The 18820-nt window shown below is 38.4% G+C and overlaps 1 protein-coding gene across 4 annotated transcripts in view; it reads left to right on the top strand.

Annotated features, from left to right (window-relative positions):
* ATP11C (ATPase phospholipid transporting 11C) overlaps window positions 1–18820 on the top strand; it is a 180902-nt gene that overhangs the window by 143077 nt on the left and 19005 nt on the right. For all 4 annotated transcript variants that reach the window (XM_054579565.1, XM_054579568.1, XM_054579567.1 and 1 more), the window contains 3 exons: window positions 7675–7734; window positions 12775–12902; window positions 17744–17879. In XM_054579565.1, the coding sequence (XP_054435540.1) occupies window positions 7675–7734; window positions 12775–12902; window positions 17744–17879 (324 nt within the window). The remainder of the gene's footprint in view (window positions 1–7674; window positions 7735–12774; window positions 12903–17743; window positions 17880–18820) is intronic.

The raw sequence follows: 18820 nt of genomic DNA, 5'->3' as shown, positions 1-18820 counted from the left end.
TGTTCATTTTCATTTGTTTCCAGAAAGTTTTTGATTTCTTCTTTAATCTCATTATTTATTGACCCATTCTTTTTTTAATACCATGGTATTCAGTATCCATGAGTTTGAATGTTTTTGAGTTTTTTTCCTTGATGTTGGTTTCTAGGTTCAAGCCCTTATGGTTGGAGAAAATGCTTGTTATGGTTTCAATTTCCTTGAATTTGTTGAGGCTTGTTTTGTTTCCTGTCATGTGGTCTGTCTTTGAAAATGTTTCATGTGCATTTGAAAAGAATGTGTATTTTACTTCTTTGGGATGAAAGGTGCGCGCGCGCGCGCGCGCACACACACACACACACACACACACAATCTATATATTAGTTGAGTGCATTTGATCTAATGCGTCGTTCAGTTCCACAATATCCTTGTTGATATTTTGTTTAGAAGAGCTATCCATTGTTGACAGTGGGGTGTTCAAATCCCCTGCTATCAGTGTGTTGTTGTCTGTATCTTTCTTGAAGCCCTCCATGATTTTCCTTATATATCTGGGTGTTCCTATGTTGGGTGCAGGTACGTTTACAATGTTTGTCTTCTTGATGGATTCTTCCTTTGAGTATTATGAAGTGCTCTTCTGGGTCTCTTTTTATGGCCTCTGTTTTGAAATCTATTTTGTGTGATACAAATATTGCTACCCTGGCTTTTTTTTTTTTTCCCTCTTCATTTTCTTGGAATATTTTTTTTCCATCCCTTTTCTTTCAGTGTATGTAGGTCCTTTGTTCTGAGGTGGGTCTCTTGTAGGAGGCATATGTGTGGGTCAGGTTTTCTTACCCATTCAGCTACCCTATGTCTTTTGTTTGGAATATTTAATCCATTTACATTTAAAGTTATATCAATAGGTATTTATTCATTTTTTTCCCCTTTTACCTGTGTTTCTCTCTTTCTCACTCTTTCTTCATCTTCTTAAAGCGGTCCCTTTAGCATATCTTGCAGTGCTGGTTTAGTAGAGGGGTATTCTTTTAGCCTTCTTTGGTATGGGAAACTCCTTATTTCACCTTCCATTTTAATTGAGAGCCTTGCTGGGTACAGCAGTCCTGGTTGAAGGCCTTTGCTTTTCATTACTTGGAATATTCCTTGCCATTCCCTTCTGGCTTGCAGTGTTTCTGTTGAGAAGTCCACTACTAGCCATATCGGGGCTCCCTCGTATGTTACTACCTCTTTCTCTCTTGCTGCCTTTAGGATTCTTTCTTTGTCTTTGATATTTGCCTTTTTAATGATGATGTGACTAGGAGTGGGCCTCATCGGGTTCCTCTTGAATGGGACCCTCTGTGCTTCCTGAACTTCTGTGACTTTTTCTCTCCTCCAGTTAGGGAAGTTTTCCATCATTACTTTTTCAAACAGGTTCTCTATCCCTTCCTCATCCTCTTCTCCTTCTGGTATCCCTATTATATGGATATTATGTTTCAGGTTGTCCTGCGTTTCTCTAAATGCTTCTTCATTCTGTTTGAGTCCTTTTGTTGGGTTTTTTTTTTTTCATTTTCTTGCTCTTTCTGGGAGCTTTCTTCTACCTTATCTTCCAGCTCACTGATTCAATCCTCTGCTTCATCTAGCCTGATTTTGATTCCCCCTACTGTGTTCTTCAATTCAGAAATTGTATTCTTCATTTCCTCTTATGTCTTATTGATAGTTTCTGTGTCCTTTTTCATGCTGATCTAGTTTGCAGTAAGTTCCTTGTAGTTTTGCTGCGGATTTTTGTAATTCTCTCTGAGCTCACTGATCTCATTGTGCTTCCTTAGAACCGTTGCTTTGAACCCAATATCTGGTAGTTCCCTTGCCTCTATTTCATTTGGTTCTCTTTGTGGGGATTCCTCCTTTCCCTTCAATTGGGGGGGGTGTTTCTTTGTCTTCCCATTATATGTGAGCCATTTCTTTTTTTGCTTCTGCTTCTTAAATTGATCTGTCTTGATCCTGACTTTGTGGTGTAAACTTCTATGGTAGGAGACTGCTGTGTTTTTTCATTCTGGATCTGCCTCTGATGTCAGATGCCGTCCCTGTCTGAACTTAGGCAGTCTGTTCAAGACTTCTAGGAATCTACTGTCTGCGGCTGTCTCCTTCAGTTGTTAATCTAGTCACTTTGAACTCAGCAGGCCAGCTTAGAGACACCACAGGGCGGGGAAGAGTCCTTCCTGGGGGTGGAGTAATTGGGTCTTCTCATGCTACTGCCACTCAGGAGAGTGGTCTGCCTGAGCCAGATGGGTGCTGACATATGGGGAAGGACTCTGTACCACGATCCTGCCAGCTACTGTCTCCATTCTCTCCCTTGAGCCTCCATCCCCAGTGTCTCTTCAGGCATCTCTAGCCCACTCTGCCCCCACATTTGCCAGAGACCAGGGTAAGTGGCTGCAGATAAACATGTATGAGTTAGCTATTTAAATGGCTCTTTCCGTCTCCAGCCACCCATCTCTGGCAAAGAGCAGCCCTGCTGCTTTTTGCAGCTGGCTGTTATACGTGTACTTTTTGGGCTCTGGTACTGTAGGCCTGGCACCCCCGCTTATGGTTTAGACCCCACTCTTCTCAGGTGGATCCCACTGGCTGGTTAAATATCCCTCTGGCACTGCCGCCCTTGAGAACCCATCCAGCCTACTTGATTCACCACCACACTCCTTACCAGTCAGGTTGTGCTAAAGCTGATTCTTCTGTCTGTCCGAGGTTGTAATGGCAAAGGCTCCTCTCTTCCCATTGTTCAGTTGTTTGTTCCGTGAAATTTCTCCACAAGTTACTTGTAATTCCAGATTGGTCCTGGGCGGAGGTCAGTGTGACTTTCATTCACTCCTTTTCCATCTTGCCCACCCTCGGAATTCAATTTTAAAAAAGAAAGAAAAGAGGCGATTAGCCTTAGAATTGATTTCCATTATTTAAAAAAAAGCAATGCACACACACAAACTAGTGGCTTCATCACCCTCTATGAAGCCCTTCCTGACTCTGCTGTGTACATTTGACCACTTCCTTCTTGTGTTGCCATTGCCCTCCACTGAAATCATTACTGAGACATATGGTACCTTTCTTTATATATTTATGTCTGTTCCTTCTACTGGACCATAAAGCCTGTGATCCCAGTGGGGTGGGGAGAGAGCTTTCTGCTACTGAAACATTTTTTTTCTGAGTTAAAATGCATTACTATTTATTACTCAGGTTGTCATAGATTGAAGTTTTTATTTTATTGTGATAACACTTTTATTTTACTGTGATAATCTACACACTTAACAGATTTTGAAGTGTACAATACAGTTTTGTTAACTTTAGGCACACTATTGTGCATCAGACCTCTATAACTTGCCTTGCATAATTAAAACTTTATACCCATTGAGTAGCAACTCCCTATTACTCCCTGCCCACATCCCCAATCTTTTTTGACGACTTCATTTTCTAGTCCCACATGATGTTTTAAGCTCATATTGTATTTTTCCTGCTCCTGCCCTTGATTCAAACATTTCTTTAAGGAACACTAATTTCTTTTATTTGCAAATGGTATTTAGAAATCAAGTCCTGGCTGGTGTGGCTCAGTTGGAGCATTGTCCTATACACCAAAAGGTTGGGAGTTCGATGCCTGGTCAGGGCACATACCTAAGTTGTAGATTCAATTCCCTGTCATTGCACATATGGGAGGCTACTAACTGATGTTTCTCCCATCGATATTTCTCTCTCTCCCTGCAATTCCTCTCTCTCTAAAGACAATAAGTGTGTTTTTTTTTAATTAAAAAAATCAAGATCTGGGTGCTAGTTGTACTCATTGCTGCTGGGCTGAAGTTGGTTCTCGGTCTTAGTTGACAGACCTAGGAAATACAAATCCAAGCTATCAGTATGTAAACTCAGTTTGATTCCAGCCAATACCACAAGGGTCATTCTAACTTCTCCCCTTTCCTTATTTGTAACTCTTTTCTCCAGTGATGAGAAACCTGGTTCTCATTACCCTCAGTATGTTTACTTATTTGCTCAGTCCTAGAATACATTTAAAGTAGTTTCAGAATTGCTAACTCATACTCCTGGGAAAAACAAACTGACTAACTTCAGTAATATGTTTGCGTGCAGTTCTTTTTGTCTTTAGCCTTGGAGTATATAGTCAAAAAACTATTTCCAAAGGTGTTCTTTTTCCCCTTTTTCTCCCATTTTAGTGTGGTTGTGTCATTTATATGTAATATATTTAGTTAAGTTTTTGTTTGCATTCCATTTGGGTCCTTCCTCTCTAATCATGACTGATTTTGATTAATTTTCAATTCTGTGAAACTGGTATGGTTCTCCTCAAGATGAAGTTCTCTGAGGATGTTACTTAGTGGGTTAATACTCTAAATAAAAGAATGATATAACAGTGTTCTCAAGATATTTTTCATACATAACTTCTTTCCTAAAATGAAATTTTTGAAGTCCTCTGTAAATGCATACCAGTAGAAAGAACAAATGGCAACATTGTTATGTGACCTGTTCTTTTGTCTACACAAATTAATGTCTGTATACATAGTTTTTATATACTATATGTACTGAGTTTTTTTTCATTTTTTATTGAGGTATAATTCAAATAACAAAATTCACTGTAGTGTAAAAAAGAGTGGTTTTTAGTATATTCACTATGACGTGCAACTGTCACTACTAATTCTAGAACATTTCTATCACTCCAATAAAAAACCTCAAACCTATTAGCAGTCAGCCCCAAAACATACTGTTTTGCACTTTGCCCTTTTTATTTAATATATTGTGAGTATTTTTTCACCCAGTTAAATATTCATCTAAAACACAATTACTGTGCAGTATCCCAGACCACCATGTTTGGACACTCAGGTAGTTTCCCCAACAACCCCTTGATTTTCTTTTAGCACCAATCAGGGTGCATGTTAAACTGGGCCTGCGTACTTATTTTTGTCTATCAGAGAATAATTTACCAAAGATCTTAATTAGATTCCAGTTTATTGGTATATTATCAAGTTAATGTACCAGTTTTAAATGATTCAAGTAGTTAGGGTATTTTTTTACCCTATATTTCACAGGAGGGAAAGCTCAGCAACTGCTTTTGTGTGTCAGTTTTCTGTGATGAAACTCAGGTTTTATTAACTTTATATTTTCAAAAAAATATGTAGCCTTGACCTCAGGTTTACAGATTTGGTAAGACCCTGTCAACCGATATCAACTGGTATCCAGGCCAAATACCGATGGTAATTAATAATGATGATTAACCTATTGTGTGTGATGTAATTCACTGGTTGACAAAAGTACTTTCTTATTTAATCCTCACAAATATTTTATGAGGCAATTAGTATTATTTCCCTTTAAAATATGTGGAATTTAGGACTCGGAGAACTTACATAACTTGCCTTTGGAGTCAGGTAGGAGGTGACAGAGCAAGATTTCCACAGTAGCTTTACTTACTCTAATTCCAGGACTCTGTACATCATAATTATGGTCTGTCAGGCCTTAGACTCAGTAACTGAGCAGCACGTGGAGATGGGTTGTTATTCCCTCTTACCTCCCCTAGTGGGAAAGCCCATGAAGATTTGCCATAGAGATCTGTCTACCATCTGATCCTTAATTCCAGACGCTTGGTTTGCCTCTTTAAGATTTTGACCTGCAATTCATTCAGCTGCCACCAGATGGAAGGAATACTCTGTTAAGGAAAACAAAACAAGCATTAAAATGGCTAAAGTTTACTAGTGTGGTCAGTAATTAATGGTTCCCAATTGAGGGGATTATTTCTGTAGGTGGTGCCCTCTGTCTTCATAGGATCTCTGTGCCTGTTATCTCTTAGTTACTGACTTTGCAGTATTCCTTTTTTTAGTGCTGCCTTTTGTCCCAAGATGATTTCTAATATTTTTGACCCTCTTTTGGGGAGCTAAGAGGCCTTTCTGCATCTTCTGCTACTGCCCCACCGCTGGAGTACTTCAGTGACAGGTTTTCTTGCTTTGTTTCTACATGCAATCTACTTTTCATAATTCAGCCAGGTTAATGTTTAAAAAATGCCGCTTTAAAAAAAAAAACAAAAACCAAAAACCACTTTTCAGCTGTTTTCCAGAAACTTTACTCTCCATTGTCTAAGGATTAGTCTGGCTTTTAAGGCACCCCATAGTCTTGCCCTGTCTTAACTTATCTGTTTAAAATACATAAGGCCTTACCTTGGTTCCTGCTATCAACATATCCAATTCATCTTTAGCACCTAATTCAACCCCTAACTTCTCTATTCATTCAGTCAAAATCAACAAATATGTTTGAATGTGTTACCAGGTGCCAAGCACTGTTTTAGGCCCTAAGAATTCATAACGGAATAAGGCAAAGTCCCAGTTCTCATGGAAATTACATTCTAGTTGGGAGTGTCAGACCCCCCTTCCCAACAAAGCACCCCCATAATCCCCACAAAGCACTGCCTCCTCCAACAGCAGAACTTTTTAAAAAATAAAGTATGATTGTAGAAACGCTTCCTATGATATTTTGCATTCAACTAGAACTGATACATAAAATTGAATGTTGCTCTTCCAGGTGACGAGCCCTTTGAAGCTATGACACTTACTCTGATGCTGTAGGAGTTATTCAAAACAGATAGCGCTTTCCTTTAGGAACATTCTCCAGAGCCTATAGTATATCACCTAAGAGTCCTCAGCCTGGGAGATGTTCATTCTTTGAGGATACATTGGATTTTTTAAAACAGCTTCTAGTGTCCCAGCCTGGGAAATTACCTACATGAGAATGTGTGACAGAAAGAAGGACACTGGTTTTTTGACATGGCTCAGAAATGGGCTCTTGAAAATGTAGCCCAAGAGAAATCCAGAGACAACTTGAACAGGTGACAAGCAGCATTCAAATAAGGTCACAGGATGCCCTGAGGGGTAGCACTCCTTTGAAAGTATTGGTTCTGATAGTTTGGTCTGAAGACATTAATTTCAGTATTTAGAATCATACCTAGTAACTTAGTGCCTTGTGAATTCTCAGTGTTTTTTAAATCTGTTTTTGGTATTCTCTCAATTGTAAGTCCCTTAGGAATAAAAAATTTTGTTTTGTTTTTGTATCACCCACAGTGCCATCTTTGCATATAATAAATGATCAGTATTAATAAGTTGATTGCTTGATGAGGCAGTAATAAAGGTAGTAAAGCATTAGTTGATACTGTTAATGTCAACATACACTGTAATAATTTCCTAACTCTTTATTGACATCAATTGACTTAAAATACAGGCTGGACCAAAGTAGGTTTATAGTCGTGAGTACAGGAAACTCAGAGTTAATAAAGCTTTTGTAATAATCATAACCAAATGTTTTTTTTCCATATGAACAACTGTAAACCTACTTTTGCCCTCCCCTGTATACACTTAACTTTATGTCATTATACTTTATAATGATTTTGCAAATGTAATTGGCATTTAAAGTACAGTACCATTAGGTACTTGTATTGTGTTGTATGGTCATGTTTCTTGCCTAAACAAAGAATAGCAAGAGGTTCTCATAAAGTAAGAACTTTTCTGCCTTGGTAGAGCAAAAGTTGGTATTAATATGAATTAGTCATTTGTTTTTGGGTTATTTCCTTATAACTCCAGAATAGAGACTTAATTACATTCTGATATTGGAAGGGTTTAGGACTGACTGTAAACTATATGGAGTAGTTTCCTATTTTAGTTTAGAAAGTTAAGTGAAAACGTTAACGCTTTTCTCCATTTTTCCCTCTAGAACCTTTGTTTCATTTTGCCACAATTTTTGTACCAGTTCTTCTGCGGATTCTCACAACAGGTTTGTTTCCTTAGTTATTTCTTAAAATGTAGTTTACATTTGCTATTAATAACTTACCTTTTTATAATATTTATTGGATTGTAGATATTAGAGAGGTATGACCAAAGTAAAGGGAGGTTTGTGTTTTGTTGGATTTTTTTTTTTTTTTGGTTCAACAGTTGATCTTCTTGTCTTGCATTTTGACAATAGCAAATGTTTGTGTTTTTGCTTTAGCAGTGTTCTTATTATTACTTCATTTTAAAAGTTATTTAGTATACCTGGTTGGAATGGAGATAAGCTTTAAAAGAATATTCTGATTTTTTTCTTTGTATTAACGTATACAGTGTTTTCCAATAATTCTGAAATGTTATAATTTAATATTTTCACATAAAATCTCACACCTTTGCAGTTTCTCAGGTTGATTTTCTAGAAAAATATTAACCTTTAAGCTGGCCATAAAGCTGTAATTCTTGTATAAAACCTTGGATTATTTGAACAACTCTGCATTTTTTGCCCCCTGTTGTTTTCTTTTATTTTTTTAAATCATCACCCAAGGATATATTTATCGATTTTAGAGAAAAACATTGATGAGAGGGAAAAATTGATCAGTTGCCTCCCAAACACACCCCAACTGGGGATTGAACCCATACCCTAGGTATGTGCCCTGACCGGGAACTGAACCCCTGACCTTTTGGTATATAGGATGATGTTCTAACCAACTGAGCCACTTGGTCAGGGTTGCCCTTTATTGTTTTCTGAATATTTATTACATAAAGAATATGCTGTATATTAACTTGATATTTAAGAGGTGGGATGAGCGTGCACATTTCTCCATTTTAACAACTGAAATGGATTTTGCATTGCTTCTAGTGCAGGTACAGCTAAATATAGGAACTATAATGCTCAATGACTCAGAAATTTTCGTAGTTAATCTGTGAGCAGTTCATTGATATCGCCAAGATGAGCTACTGGTAACGTTACCATAGGTGTTACAGATTCAGCTTCTAAATTTCAAGATATGCTTAATTCCTCATGGTAGAAGTGATTTTTTTCTAATTTCTTGGCAGTATTTTTAAGTGAATGCATTCTTCCCAATGGGAGGTGACTTCTCTCTTTCCCTTGAACTTGCCTCTTGACCATTTGGTATGCTCTCCCTTACATCAGTGCCACGTCATCAGCCACACGATGCCAGTTGAGCAGTTCACTTTACAAATTAATCATCTAGCTGTAGGAAGTGCGGTCAGCCTTCTTGTATTCAAAACTAACAGCATTAGCTACAAAGAGTTTTATGAATTCTGATGAGCTGCTTTTCTTGCACATTCAGATTACTGTTGATCAAACTGTTTTAATTCCTTGCTTAGATGAATACAAGTACTAAAAAGATGTTTCAAATATTGTAGGAAAATGCTAAAGGAAAAGAGGCTTAATCTGGTTAAAACATTGTTTTTATTTTGAAAGGAGTCTGTGGCTTAGTTATCCTTTTAAAAGATGTTTACCAAGCACAAATTGTATGAAGAAAGGAAGGACTTATTCCTAATAAAACCAGCTGAGATTCAGACCATGGGCTGCCTGGGGTCTGCTTAGGTCACCTTAACTGCTTAGGTTTCCATAGGAATTGGTGTTTGGCTTCCCCAGTTGCTCAATTAGTATGTTCATTCATTTAACAAATGTTTCCTTTGTGCCTACCATGTGCCAGGCTAAGTGCTGGGGATGCAACAGTGATCAAAAAGCCTTGCCTCTATGGAGCTCGCAATGTAGTGCTAGGGAAAAGACAGACAGCAATCAGATAAATATATTGTTGGGTGCCAATAAGTGCTCTGAAGGAGGAAAAAGTATAGTATATTAATTCAGTATGACTGGGGAAGAGGGTCACTATTTTACAGAAGCTGATTTGGAAAGTTCTCTCTGATGAGGTATTTGGACAGAGATATTAAGGAGATGAGGGAGCTATGCAGATGTCTTAGGGCCTATGACTTAGGGGAAAATTATATCAGGTAAAAGGAAGGTCTGTGAGATGGTGACTTCATGTACAATATCATTAGTTCTGAATTTGGCCTGGTGCTTCTGCTGAGTGCAGCAACCTTTATTGCAGATATTGTTCGAGTACTTACAGGTAGTCAGTCGGCCTTTTTCATCTTAGGTCCGTATCAGGTGTTCTCTTCAATCCTGAACTTGGAGACCGAGCTATGGAAAATGTGAAAATGTGACCAAATCCTGATTCTTTAAGCAAAAAGCAGCTCTTAATTTAGCAAAGCTAGAATAGTACTGATCTTTTTTCTTCATGAAAAAAAAAAATTTGTAACAGGTTTAAGAAACAGTATTGTCAGCTAAACCTGTTGTTTGTTTTGAGAACATTCTATCTTTCCTAATTATGCATCTAAGAATTACAATTCTCTTTCATGTAACCTCAGAGTACCATAGTGGAACAAAAGTAGATTGATGCTTCTTTTGTTTGAATGAAATTCAAGACAAATTACACACCAATCAGTCTGAGTTATTTTTTTTCCATTTTCTCATTAGTGAAAATGGGTAGTTTCTGATGAAGATATAGTGTTACATGCCAGCAGGCTAGTCCTTTCCCTTGAGAATTAAAAGGAATGTAACACTTTTTTGGGAGTACTTTTTAATTCCATAGAATATTTTTGCTGAGTTAAAATCTTTGTACATGGGAAGTATCTCCATGTTCCATGTAAAGCCATCTTTTTAACTTCATTAAGAATTTTGCATGCACATTATCTCACTTTATTTCTACTATAGGCCATAATCATCCCTTCCTCTGGGTTCCCCCAGCTCTTTGTACACTCAAGAGTCTGCCTTCTCCTCTCTGATTTGTGTGCCTTGGCAGACAAGGGCATGAATCTTCTCTGTCCCCAGTACTTATCACTGAATAAGCACTCAGTAAATGTTTTTGAAGTCAACTAATGAAAAAACTAAGGGTCTATTCAAGTTTTTCTCAACCTTTTTGAGACAGCTCTCATCATGATAGTAAGTGTATCTTTAGTAGCCATTGTTTGAAAATGCATAATTTTGTTAATTTATGTCACATTTAAATGCATTTTATTAATCAAATAGGATTTATATGTGGGAAAATACAGACAAATATGGGATATTATTTATTTAGACCACCAGCAATGGTTCCATGACAACACTTAGCACTGTGTAGGAAAATACTGAACTCAGTAAGTATTTTCATCAAAATGATGTTCAGAGAATACCCTGATTTTTTTCCATGAAGAAAAATTTTAAATATCAGATCAGTCTTGCGCAAATATATTATAGCTTCCAATCTCTACTCATTCATTCATTCAATATTGAATGCTTTTTGTATGCTGAGTTCTAAGAGCTCAACGTTTTCAAAGCCCTCTAGCCAAACAACACCAGGAACACACTTGTAGTTGATCAAATTCTGTTTCTTACTCGATGCAGTGAGAAAGGGTATGCACCATGAGAAAGAGTGGGGCCTCTCAGGAAGAGAGTGTTAGAAAAGTCTTAATAAGATTTGGATTAAGTCGGGTAATTTGGAGAGGGATTTAAGAAATAGGGCCTTGCTCTAGATGAGGTGCTGTTAGTGAGCAGGGGTAATTTTATGAATGGGTGTTTCATATATCTTATCCAGAAGGAACAAAGACTAGAAGGAGGCTTATGCTATCATTGGTCAAGAAGCAATAGTCACTCATATTAGCCAGAATGGGGATGTTGGTCATTATTTATGATTTGGACGGTATTCATACTCTGTCAGATGTGATTGTGGGGTGGTTTTATTTTTTGTTTTGATTCATCACAGTCACAGAATGTCCTTATCTTATGTTGCAGTTCTGTGAAATTGTGTGTGTTTGACAGGAGAACACCCCTGACTAGCTGTGAGTGCTAGGCCAGCTCCATGATGTCAGCGGCTGCTTTGCTCTTTCTCAAGCTACAGCTGTCAAAAAATAAATAAAAATCCCCGCCCTCATAGAGCTTAAATCCTAGTGTGAGGAAATAGTAAACATAATAAATTTATAAGTTAGTAGGTGATTGGTACTATAGGGGAAAAAAAAAACAGGATAAAGCGGAGAAATATGTCTGTGAGAGACGGGGGGTGGCAAGTTAAATCAAGGATGGTCTCCCTGAGAAGGTGAGATTTGAAGGAAGTGAGGGAGGACTGTCTACAGGAAAAAATGTTCCAGATGGGCAACAGCCAGTTCAAAGGAAGTCTTAAGTCAGGGATGTGCCTGACATGTTAGAAGTGCAGTGAAGAAGCCACTGCTGCTGGAGTAGAATGAGCCAAGGAGCAGGAAAGATGAGAAATGAGGTCAGACAGGTAGGAGAAGCCAGATCAAGAGGGACTTTATGGCCACCCCAGAAATGTTCTCTTTTTACATTCAGAACTTGGAAAAAAGTGATGACTTGATTTGACTTATTTTCTAATAGATCTACTCAGGGCTTAGAATAGACTTTGGGTGAAAGGCCGAAGCAGGGAACCCATTTAGGAGGCTTGTAGGTTGGTAATAGTGGAGGTGCTCACTAGTTCTGAATATATTTGAAGACAGAGCCAATAAACACTTCTTAATTGATTGGATGTGAGGTATGAAAAAGAATAGTCAAAAGTGAATCCAAGATTCTGGTTCTTATTGATCAGAAAGATTTAGTTGCCCTTGCCTGAGAAGGGGAAGACTTCAGGAGGAAAAGGTTTGAGGTGAGAACAGATCAGGTATCCAGTTCTGAGCATAAGTTTGAAATATAATAGACACCCAAGAACAGATGTCAAGTCGGTAATTGGATATACGGAGACAGGTCTGGCTGGAGCTAGATATTTGGGAATTTGCAGTGAATGGCTAATATTAAAATCACAGAACTGAACATGGTCACCTAGAGAATGAGTATAAATAAAAGTTCCAAACACTGAGTTCTGCAACATTCCAACAAAGGGCTTGGGGAAAATAGGAGAATGGGAGGGAATAGTTAGTGAGGTAGGAAGAAAATCACGCATCTGTCTTGTTTTAGCTTGTGTTTTTTCAAACACCCAAATATCATCTTGATGATTGTTACAGTACATTTCTTTCTCCTTTGTTGTCATTTCAGCCACTATATGATGCTGCTTACCTTACAATGTACAATATCTGCTTCACATCCTTGCCCATCCTGGCCTATAGTCTACTGGAACAACATATCAACATTGACACTCTGACCTCAGATCCCCGGTTGTATATGTAAGTTGAATATTACAGTTAAAACTCCTCAGACTTACAAAGTTGTGGTTTTCACTTCAGATGAAGGTGAGAAGGACACACACTCCTCACCTAGTTTGATCACATGGTTCTGTTCTATTCAATAGGAAGATGATATACTCATATTTCCTAGGTATAGGTCCTTTACTTGAATATGTATGAACCATTTAGTTCAAAATTATTAATTCCTAAAACTTGAAACTACATTGTCATAGAGTTATGGAGTCTTAGAGGAAGACAGTATTTTAGCTACCAAAAAAAAGCCTCACACAAAGAGCTGTGTTAGTTTAGAATATTGATTCCTACCTATAATGGATTGAACTGATGATTCTATGTTAGGCTTTCTCTTATAAAATGCCCCTGAAGCATAGCCTCTCTCCCTTTGTTATCCCCATTCTAAAAACTGTTTTGTTGAAGGGAATAATTCATCAAGCCATTAAATTCATTTTGTGTCCATTGGAAATGCATGCATTTCTGTATGGATGAGTGGAGTTGGCACTAGCGCCAGTTGCTTAACCTTTGCTCTGATTGAATTTTTGTAAGTAAAAATAAGGATAAAGATGTTAATTTGCCGCAGATTATAAGCATTGCTAAATAGTGGACAGCAAGTGCAGAAGAAAGACTTGGGTGGTTGACATGTATGAAGGAAAGGTGTGCAAATTAAGGAATTTCTTTAACCAGTATGACTCATAAAATTCACATTTAGTAATTGTTAGACTTAACTAGATTTATAAAGTTTATCATCATCACTTTTAAAGGAAATGTTTAAACATGCACAGAAGTAGCAAAAATCCTATTAATACAGTGAATGTCCCTGTTCTCACAACTCAGCTTCACCAATTATCAATTCTGAACCATTTCCCTTTCATTAATAACCCTGTCTACTCTATCACAGGCCAGACTTATTTTCAAGTAAATATCAAACGTTGTATAAAACAGTTATTTCAGTATGTACCTCTTAAAGATAAGGACTTAAAAAATAACAGTACCTATCATAGCTTAAAATTTTACAAGTCCATAATATCAAATATTCAGTCAATGTTCCAATTTCTCCAACTGACTCATTTCTTTGAATAGCATTCTTATTTGATTCAGGATGTAAGGTCCACATATTGCAATTGGTTAATATGCTTCTTGAGGTTAACCTGGCAATTTTTATTGATGAAACTGGATCATTTAACTTGTATAGTTTCCTCTGATCTAGAGTTTGCCCATTGCATTGATGGCATTGTTTAACATGTTCTTTCTTTCTCTACATTTGTTGTAAATGGATAGTCATAGGTAGAGGGGAATCATAGAAACCTTGGTAGAAATCTTACAGAGCACCATCTCCCATACTCTCATTTTTTTTAAGGTTTTATTTTTATTTATTTTTAGAGAGAAGTGAAGGGAAGGAGAAAGAGAAGGAAAGAAACATCAGTGTGTGACAGAAACATCAATCGGTTGCCTCTCCCATGCCCCCAAATGGGGACCTGGCCCGCAACCCAGGTATGTGCCCTGACTGGGAATCGAAGCAAGCAACCCTTTCATTCACAGGCCGATGTCCAATCCACTGAGCCACACCAGCCAGGGCTCTCATTTAATTTTTAAATGAGTAACCAGGATGCAGAAATGAGTTGCCTGAGGACACAGGTATCACTAGAGGCCAAACCAAGCTCAGAATTCAGTCCTCCTGATGACTAGCCTTGTGCTCTTACCAGGAGGCCGGTGGTTTTCAAACTGAGGCAACAGTGTACTGTGTCCTCTAACAGCAAAAGTGAAGGCCAATAGTGCTATTGCTCTAGTTGAAGTGGGGTTGGGCGGCAATAAGCAGAATCCCTCCCACTCAGTCCCAGCAAGAGCTCAAGCTAATTGCCTGAGTTCCGGTCCTGGCTCTGCAACCCACTAACTATGTGACCTTGCACAGGTTACTTAACTGAGATGTGCCTCAATTTCATCTTCGGTAAAATCTGGGTAACAACAGCACCTAATCCACAATGTTTTTATGAGGATTAAACAAGTGACTACACATAAAAGAACTTAAAAAACAGCGTCTGGCCCTGGCTGGTGTGGCTCAGTGCATTGAGTGCTGGTCGCCAGTTCGATTCCTGGTCAGAGCACATGCCTGGGTTGTGAGCCAAGTCCCTGGTTGGGAGCGTGTGAGAGGCAACTGACCGATGTATCTCTTGCACACTGATGTTTCTCTCCCTCTCGTTCTCCCTTCCTCCCCCTCTCTCTAAAAAGTAAATAAATTAAATGAATGAACAAATAAAAGAATTGTGAAAATCTCTTTGGAAAAAAAAAACAGTGCCTGGCATATAGTAAGTTTTTATTTATTTTTAATTAATTAATTAATTTTTTTCAAATACATTTGTCTCTGCCTACCCCCCACCACTTTCCTTTGCCCTCTCTCTCCCTCTCTCCCTCCCTCCCTCAACTGTTCCCCTTTGGTTTTGTCCATGAGTCCTTGCTATATGTTCCTTGACTTTCCCCTTCCCTTCCTTTTCCCCTGCCCCCCTTCCCTCCTTAAGTTTTTAATAGATGGTAGCTATTGATCTTCTCTTATTCTAACACCCTTTTCCACTTCAGGGCTGTATTGAGCACTTCTGAACATTAAGAATGTTGAAAACGTGAAGAAAACTGTTGAGTACAAATTATTGTAAGGGTTTTCGTGAAGTTTTACTTACTGAATAGCAAGTGTAGGTCTTCAACTACTAAACAATTTTGGATAGAGGATATACTTGCCACATGTGATGCAGAAATGAAAGCCATGGCAAACCTGTTGCCCAGCCCAAACTTCAGTTTCCCTTCTTGCCTGCTCTGATGAGACCCTGCTGTCAGCCTGTCACTGTAGATTGCGCCACTGCTCCGTGTGTTCTTTTGTAAATATGAAATCCTCGTCTTCGTATGTGGCTCTCTCTGCAGTTGCATTGCATATTTTATGTTTCACTATCAGGGATTTACTGACTTAAGCATTTTCCATACATTTTGTCATGAAACAAGGAAAACATAATTAGATGGTTTAATATTTTCAAAAGAAATGATAAAAGTAAACTAGTTCTTTAATAGAAGGGAGAGGCATGGTGTGTTTCTTCTACAGCTTTAAAAGGCAAAAGAAAGGTCCTAGTACAGTAGCTGCCCCCCGTCCTATGGAGGTGCTCAGGCTTGCGCTGCTGGTCAGCTGCTCCCCAGATCTATATTCTCTCTGATGTTCTCGTGCATGTTGGCTGCCATATTCTGTTCCTAGCAACTTAGCCTTTTATCTGAGTGCAGCTGGAAAGCCATGATGCTCCTGCCCATCTTCCCACAGTATGTAGCGTAACTGCCAGAGAAGGTCTGGAAACACAGGAACCACTTTCTGCCTCGGCCCAAGACAGTGACTCTCAAAGCCCCAGTGGCTGACAGTTGCTGGGCAGTTCCTGCAAGGATCTTTAAGGAGGTGCCTCCTCTGTGGCTCCCAGGTGCCTTAGGAATCCAGCTCAATGACTATGGGGAGAGCTCATTTCTGGGAAGCAGCTACCTCTTTTCTCCTGCAATCTTTCTAAGGCAAACAGCAGTGTGTTGCTTTATGCATCCCCTCAACTTCATCTGAACATACCTGGAAATCTTACTAAGTAAAAGTTGTGTTCTTACCACCATTTCAGGAAAGCCCACAGTACTCAGTACCAGTTGAATGAGGATCAGTTGCACTTATATTAAAAGGGTGTTTCTTATTCCATACAGCCCAGTGACATTCTTGGTAGTACTGAGGACTGGCATGCTGTTTTCAAGGCATTAGATACCTTTTGATAAATGTTAGGAGTGGTTTGAAATAGAGTCCAATAAAAACCTATGCACAAATCCATCTTCTTTCTGTAGTTCTGCTTCATTAGAATTGGTAGCCTCATTTAATATTCTGGCTTGAACTGACAAGACTGTGTTACTTTTGACAGATTTTAAACTTTTGATCTGTCCACCTCCCATTCATCAAAGCATGGCTGTCCAGCTTCAAACATGTTGTTTGACTCAATTGAAAGATATAAAGGGCATCCCAAGACCAAACAAGGTTAAATTCCCAGGAAGAAATATGATTAAAAGAAATACTTTAACAACTATAGTTGGAAAACAAAGGTATCTTGGTTGAGAGCATGTGATCTGAAGTCGAGTAAATCTACGATTCTATACTAGCTCTGTTCCTCACTAAATGAGTGAACCCCAGTGTGCTGCTACACTGGTGATTCCCAAATGGTATAATCACCTGGGGAGCTTTAAAAATACCCTGATGCCCAGGTTAGCCTCATGCCAATTAAATCAGAATGACTTTGGGAACCATGCTGGCAGTGTGTTCAGAGATCCCCAGGTGATTCTAATGAGCATCAAAGTTTGCGAAGCATTATGATACACCTTTTTGCAGCTCCTTAATATTTATAGATAGGATTGGTAAAAGTACCTATCTCGTGTGGTTTTTCTGTGGATTAAAATGGAAAATATATATATATATATATATATATATATATATATATATATATAACTCTTAACCTAATTTTCTGATATATGATAAGAACTCAGTAAATGGGGGCTCATTATTAGTGATCATATTGTGGTCAGGTGGCCAAAAGTTTAACTTAGAAGTGCTCAGACAGTTTACTCCAATATCTCAGTCAGGAGGTGATTACATGAAAATAAACCTGTAGCTCAGTCTGACCTTTTACCAAAAGCCTTTCAGTCCCTCAGCCCCTACCCTCAGGGGTAGCTCCCGTCATTATAATAGGGTCAAACTCCATGTGCACTTTTGGCATTTCACCATATCTTTAAATAGACTACAAAGATTCATTAACCTGTATTTTTTTCCTGTTTCTCAATAGGAAAATTTCTGGCAATGCCATGCTACAGTTGGGCCCCTTCTTATATTGGACGTTACTGGCCGTATTTGAAGGGACAGTGTTCTTCTTTGGGACTTATTTTCTTTTTCAGACTTCATCCCTAGAAGAAAATGCAAAGGTAAAAAAATGTTATTACCCTTTTGGTATTATAAACATGACTTATGGAAAATCTTTTTTTCCATAGACATTGGATCGATGATACACATATTCTAGCTGTAATCATTTTGCAAATTTTTAAAAGGTACAGTACTTAGTTTTCACAACTTCTTTAGAACAATAGAAGTGTTGAAGTACAAAATTAACTTCCTGTGTGCATTAGAGAGGTTACATGCAAACTTTCTGGAAGCTTAATTTAACTTGGCTGTAATTTTTATTGGATGAACAGAGTTTTTGGGATTTCATACTTTAGACCACTGCACTTTTATGTGACCAAAGAAAGCATTTCCTGTTTCAAAAGCAAAGTCTGGCCCCACTCAGTTCTTATTCATAGTGGCCTTCCATGCTTAGAGTTCAAGGGGGTAACTGCCGTATCTTTAAAATTCCCTTCCGCATGGTGGCGTAGTATTCTCCAGAAAGGCTACACTGTTCCTCCCAGTGCCTTCCCAGCAAGCAACTACATAGGTTAGCACCTGCATTGGGATGATTTTGCCTTGGCTATGCTGTAGGAGAGAATTGCTAATGGGGTGAGGTCTTCCTTCAGCCACACAGGAGAAAAATCAAACCCACCACCCTGCGTGCTGCTTTCACTATGTTTGCTATTTCTGGGCTTCCTCTTTTAAGATCATTCATTTTTTATATTCATAATCGGAAACAAAATTAAGGTTCAGAATGAATTTCCTGAATACAATGACTATGTCTAGAACCTAGGTAGTCATATGTGTTAGGGAATACAGATCTAGTATTTTATAGTAACACGTGCAGCACTTGCCAAGAAGCGGGCCCTACTTCATATCTCTGCATGTCCTTGGGCAAGTCACTTCAGCTTTCCAAGTCAACTTTGCCCATCACTAAAAAGAAGGAATTAGATTTTATGATTTCTCAAGTTTTTAGCTTTATGAC

The sequence above is a fragment of the Pteronotus mesoamericanus genome, unplaced genomic scaffold (assembly GCF_021234165.1).
Source record: "Pteronotus mesoamericanus isolate MK-2021 breed Mesoamerican mustached bat unplaced genomic scaffold, CSHL_Meso_final contig_55, whole genome shotgun sequence".
Lineage (NCBI taxonomy): Eukaryota > Metazoa > Chordata > Mammalia > Chiroptera > Mormoopidae > Pteronotus > Pteronotus mesoamericanus.
The sequence above is the reverse complement of the archived record's forward strand: the minus strand, read 5'-3'. Positions and strand labels throughout refer to the sequence as shown.